Consider the following 5,478-nt stretch of genomic DNA (forward strand, 5'->3'; position numbering starts at 1 on the left):
AACCCCCCTAAAAATAGCGGCGGTGTGGCAGGGGCGATGCCTCCCTGGCGCCGCCCCGGGGTATTTTTAGAGGATCCGGCGAGCGGCTCCAGCCCTGGACTCCTGGGCCCCCCTGCCTCCCGGGGGCTGTTTGCAGGGGTTGACGCACGACGCCTGTTTCTCCCACGCATCGCACTGAAACAGGCATCTGTCCTCGGGGGTGCGCGGCTCTGCCGACGGTGTGTGTTTGCACGCACGTGCACAGGGACGGAGGGCGTTTGCATGTGTGTGCATGGGGCCGCGCGTCCCCCAGGGGTGCAGGTGGCGCCCAGGGACGGGATCGTCCCCCCGAGCATCCCCGTCTCCCCCCCCCCAACCCCCTTCTCTCCCGCAGACGTTCACGGCCTGGTGCAACTCCCACCTGCGCAAGGCCGGGACCCAGATCGAGAACATCGAGGAGGACTTCCGCAACGGGCTGAAGCTCATGCTGCTGCTGGAGGTCATCTCCGGTGAGCGGGGACATCCCAGGGCTGCGGCAGGGCTGCGGCGGGGCCGCGGCATCCCCGCGGGGCGTCCCCACGTCCCCCCTCACCGGCCCCTCGTCCCCCTGTCCCCCCCCGCAGGTGAGCGGCTGCCAAAGCCGGACAAGGGCAAGATGCGTTTCCACAAGATTGCCAACGTCAACAAGGCCCTGGACTTCATCGCCAGCAAGGGGGTGAAGCTGGTCTCCATCGGGGCCGAGGGTAGGGACGGGGATGGAGACGGGGGGGCTCGGGGACACGGGGGACCCCGGGGTCCGTCTGTCCATCCCCATTCAACGCCGCTCTCTGCCCCCAGAAATCGTCGACGGGAACCTCAAGATGACGCTGGGCATGATCTGGACCATCATCCTGCGCTTCGCCATCCAGGACATCTCCGTGGAGGGTGAGAGGGCGAGACGCCCCGTCCCGTGTCCCATGTCCCGTGTCCTATGTCCCCTGGGGCCGCCCTGACCCCCGCGTCCCCCCGCAGAGACCTCGGCCAAGGAGGGGCTGCTGCTCTGGTGCCAGCGGAAGACGGCCCCGTACCGCAACGTCAACGTGCAGAACTTCCACATCAGGTGGGGACCTCGGGGGACGGGACGACACGGGGACGCCAGGGGGGACGCAGGGACCTCAGGGGGGACGCGGGGACGCCGGGGGACCTCGGGGCACAGGCCGCCTCTCACGCCGCCTCCCGCAGCTGGAAGGACGGCCTGGCCCTCTGCGCCCTCATCCACCGCCACCGCCCTGACCTCATCGACTACGCCAAGCTCCGCAAGGTACCAGCAGGATCCGGGGGGGGATCCGGCAGGATCTAGGGGGGTCCAGAGGCCCCGGCTGGCCCTGACCCCCCTCTGCCCCCAGGACGATCCCATCGGCAACCTCAACACGGCCTTCGAGGTGGCCGAGAAGTACCTGGACATCCCCAAAATGCTGGACGCCGAAGGTGCGGGGCGGGCAGGGAGGCGCCTCAGTCCCAGCGGGGCAGCGGAGGACAACCCGGACGCCTGGGCCCCCGGGGGGCTCTGGAGAGCCCTGCCCAGCCTCTCTTCTCCCCCCCTCCTCCTCCCCAGACATCGTCAACACCCCCAAGCCGGACGAGAAGGCCATCATGACCTACGTGTCCTGCTTCTACCACGCTTTCGCCGGCGCCGAGCAGGTGAGGCTGGGCGGCGCGGAGAGTCTGCGGTGGGGCGGCGCGGTGGGGTGGCGCTGCCCGCGCCCACCCTGACGGCGTCTCCCCCCCCAGGCCGAGACAGCCGCCAACAGGATCTGCAAAGTGCTGGCCGTCAACCAGGAGAACGAGAAGCTCATGGAGGAGTACGAGAAGTTGGCCAGCGAGGTACGTTCCCCCTCCCCGCCAGGGCGCCTGGGTCCCCGGTGGGCACCTGGGTGTCCCCCCCCGCCCACTGGCGTCCCCCCCACCCGCTGTCTCCGCAGCTCCTGGAGTGGATCCGCCGCACGGTGCCCTGGCTGGAGAACCGCGCGCCCGAGACCAGCATGGCCGCCATGCAGCGCAAGCTGGAGGACTTCCGCGACTACCGGCGCGTGCACAAGCCGCCACGCGTGCAGGAGAAGTGCCAGCTGGAGATCAACTTCAACACGCTGCAGACCAAGCTGCGCCTCAGCAACCGCCCTGCTTTCATGCCCTCCGAGGGCAAGATGGTGTCGGTGAGCCGGGGCGGTGGGGACAGCGGGCGGCGGCGGGGGACCGGGGCCGGCGGCAGCAGCCGCTCACAGCCCCTCATGGCGGCAGGACATCGCCAACGCCTGGAAGGGGCTGGAGCAGGTGGAGAAGGGCTACGAGGAATGGCTGCTCACCGAGATCCGGCGCCTGCAGCGCCTCGACCACCTGGCCGAGAAGTTCAAGCACAAGGCGACGCTGCACGAGAGCTGGACGCGGGGTGAGCGTGGGGCCCCGGGACCCTCCGGAGACCCCCGCGAGGTCTCCACTGCCCCCCCAGGACCCTTGCGAGGTCCTCAATGGCCCCTGGGACCCCCATGAGGTCCTGCCACCCCCTGGGGACCCCAGCAAGGTCCTGCCACCCCCCGGGGGCTGAGCCTCACCCCTCCGCAGGCAAGGAGGAGCTGCTGTCGCAGCGGGACTACGAGGCGGCCTCGCTCACTGAGGTGCGGGCCCTGCTGCGCCGGCACGAGGCCTTCGAGAGTGACCTGGCCGCCCACCAGGACCGCGTGGAGCAGATCGCCGCCATCGCCCAGGAGCTCAAGTATGGCGGCCTGGCCCCTTCCCCACCGCCACCACCACTGGCAGCGGACCTCATGGCCCAGCCAGGGAGCCCCGGCGTCCGGGCCGCCCTCACCCCCTCTCCCCGCCCCGCAGTGAGCTGGACTACCACGACGCGGCGACGGTGAACGCGCGGTGCCAGGTCATCTGCGACCAGTGGGACACGCTGGGGACCCTCACGCAGAAACGCCGGGACGCCCTGGAGGTGTGCGGGGCAGCGGCGGCGGCGGTCCGGGATCGCCGTTCCGGGGCCAGCATCCCTGCTCCGGCCGCCCCTGACCAGCCCCCCGTCCGCAGCGCACGGAGAAGCTGCTGGAGACCATCGACCAGCTGTACCTGGAGTTCGCCAAGCGAGCGGCCCCCTTCAACAACTGGATGGACGGGGCCGTGGAGGACCTGCAGGACATGTTCATCGTCCACAGCATCGAGGAGATACAGGTGCTGGGACGCCGGGGCCCCTGGGAGGGGGGGGCCTGGAGCGGGGTCCCCGGACGCCTGGGCCCACTGGGCTGGGGTCTCCCGTGCTGCCCCCGCAGAGCCTGATCACGGCCCACGAGCAGTTCAAGGCGACGCTGCCGGAGGCCGACCGGGAGCGGATGGCCATCGTGGGCATCTACGGGGAGATCCAGAAGATCGCGCAGACGTACGGCATCAAGCTGAGCGGGGGCAACCCCTACACGAGCCTCACCCACCTGGACATCACCAGCAAGTGGGACATGGTGAGCGGGGAGCCGGGGCAGCAGGGAGCCGTGCGGGCAGGCTGCGGGCACGCGCGGCCCCTCACCCTGCTCCTCTCCTCTCCTCTCCTCTCCTCTCCTCTCCCCGCAGGTGAAGCAGCTGGTTCCCCACCGCGACCAGACGCTGCAGGAGGAGCTCTCCCGCCAGCAGAGCAACGAGCGGCTTCGGCGGCAGTTTGCCGCCCAGGCCAACATCATCGGGCCTTGGATCCAGACCAAGATGGAGGTGCGGGGGGGGGGGGTTTCTGTGGAGCGGGGCGCAGCGGGGCCGGCCGGACGCCTGGGCCCCTCTGACGGCGCCCGTGGCTGCGGCAGGAGCTCGGCCGTGTCTCAGTGGACGCCAGCGGCTCCCTGGAGGACCAGATGAGCCGCCTGAAGCAGCACGAGCAGAACATCATCAACTACAAGTCCAACATTGACAAGCTGGAGGGCGACCACCAGCTCATCCAGGAGGCCCTGGTCTTCGACAACCGGCACACAAACTACACCATGGAGGTGTGTGCTGGGGGGGGTCCTGGGGGGGCAACGGTGATGCCTGGGAGCATGAAGGGGGTCCTGAGGGGACCGGGGAGAGGTGGGGAGCCAGGACATGAGTTGGGGTCCTGGGGGGGCTGCGGAGCCGTGGGGAGACGTGGAGGGGGGGTGGTGCCGGCTCTGACAGCCCTGTCGCCCACAGCACATCCGCGTGGGCTGGGAGCAGCTGCTGACCACGGTGGCGCGGACCATCAACGAGGTGGAGAACCAGATCCTGACGCGCGACGCCAAGGGCATCAGCCAGGAGCAGATGAACGAGTTCCGGGCGTCCTTCAACCACTTTGATCGGGTGGGCCCGCGGGGACGGGGGCGCAGCTGGGGGGGGGGGGACAGACGGGGGGATGGAGCGAGGGACCCCGCACTGTGACGCCCGCTCTCGCCCCCTGCAGAAGAGGAACGGCATGATGGACCCGGACGACTTCCGCGCCTGCCTCATCTCCATGGGCTATGACCTGGTAAGGGCCCAGCGTGGCCCCGTCACAGCGTCCCCCCCCAGCGTCCCCCCCCTCTGATCCCCTCCCTTGCGTCTCTCCCCAGGGCGAGGTGGAGTTTGCCCGGATCATGATGCTGGTGGATCCCAACAACACAGGGGTCGTAACCTTCCAGGCCTTCATCGACTTCATGACCCGGGAGACAGCCGAGACTGACACGGCCGAGCAGGTCATAGCCTCCTTCAAGATCCTGGCGGGGGACAAGGTCGGTTGGGACAAGGGGGCAGCAGCAGGGGTGCTGATGGGACGGGACAGCCATGTGTCCCCCCCTGCTGTGGGGACACCCCCTCACACCAGGCTCCTTGCAGAACTACATCACGGTGGAGGAGCTGCGGCGGGAGCTGCCAGCTGAGCAGGCTGAGTACTGCATCAGCCGCATGGTGAAGTACGTGGGGGCTGATGCTGTGGCTGGTGCCCTCGACTACGTCTCCTTCTCCAACGCGCTCTACGGCGAGAGCGACCTGTGACCCGGCCCCGCCCGCCCCGCTCCGCCCCGCTCCGGCTCGGTCCGGCTCGGTCCGCTTCGGTCCGGTTGGATCCGGTCCGGCGCCGCGTCGCGCTCAATAAAGCAGCTCCCGCAGCCGCGCGCCTTTGCTCAGCTCTGCCCGCGGGAGGGGCGGGGTCTGGCGAGTGCCGGGGCGGGATGGATGTAAATAGATGGGCGGGGTCATGCAAATCAGGCTCTTACGGAGCCGAACGGGACGCCGGGAGGCCCCGCCGGGCCCGCAACAGCGCTGTGCGGGCCGGTTCCGGGGCGCAGACCCGGGTGGATCGGGTCGGGCCGGGTGGGCATGGGCGCCGGGGGCGACAGTTGGGGACGGCGGGTGTCGGGCGGCGGTGTCCGTGCGGTGGATGTGGCCGGGGCGCGGGGAGACGGGTGGTGCGGGCAGTTGGGGGCATCGCTTCTCGGCCTTTTGGCTAAGATCAAGTGTAGTATCTGTTCTTATCAGTTTAATATCTGATACGTCCTC

The 5,478-nt window shown here is 69.5% G+C and overlaps 1 protein-coding gene and 1 pseudogene across 1 annotated transcript in view; both read left to right on the forward strand.

Moving 5' to 3' along the window:
- LOC112961130 (alpha-actinin-3) overlaps positions 1-4,974 on the forward strand; it is a 5,945-nt gene extending 971 nt beyond the window's left edge. Inside the window, exons 2-21 of the mRNA XM_026056001.1 lie at positions 374-488; positions 603-722; positions 817-903; positions 991-1,078; positions 1,201-1,279; positions 1,365-1,446; positions 1,574-1,659; positions 1,750-1,842; positions 1,941-2,171; positions 2,257-2,404; positions 2,578-2,728; positions 2,842-2,950; positions 3,043-3,183; positions 3,282-3,464; positions 3,574-3,708; positions 3,798-3,977; positions 4,159-4,305; positions 4,406-4,471; positions 4,554-4,712; positions 4,816-4,974. Of these exons, the coding sequence (XP_025911786.1) occupies positions 374-488; positions 603-722; positions 817-903; positions 991-1,078; positions 1,201-1,279; positions 1,365-1,446; positions 1,574-1,659; positions 1,750-1,842; positions 1,941-2,171; positions 2,257-2,404; positions 2,578-2,728; positions 2,842-2,950; positions 3,043-3,183; positions 3,282-3,464; positions 3,574-3,708; positions 3,798-3,977; positions 4,159-4,305; positions 4,406-4,471; positions 4,554-4,712; positions 4,816-4,974 (2,559 nt within the window). The remainder of the gene's footprint in view (positions 1-373; positions 489-602; positions 723-816; positions 904-990; positions 1,079-1,200; positions 1,280-1,364; positions 1,447-1,573; positions 1,660-1,749; positions 1,843-1,940; positions 2,172-2,256; positions 2,405-2,577; positions 2,729-2,841; positions 2,951-3,042; positions 3,184-3,281; positions 3,465-3,573; positions 3,709-3,797; positions 3,978-4,158; positions 4,306-4,405; positions 4,472-4,553; positions 4,713-4,815) is intronic.
- A 431-nt stretch (positions 4,975-5,405) lies between these two features.
- On the forward strand, positions 5,406-5,478 carry LOC112961136 (annotated as a pseudogene; the record flags this gene model as incomplete).

Source organism: Apteryx rowi, unplaced genomic scaffold (assembly GCF_003343035.1).
Source record: "Apteryx rowi isolate R43461 unplaced genomic scaffold, aptRow1 scaffold_1289, whole genome shotgun sequence".
NCBI classification, from domain to species: Eukaryota; Metazoa; Chordata; class Aves; order Apterygiformes; family Apterygidae; genus Apteryx; species Apteryx rowi.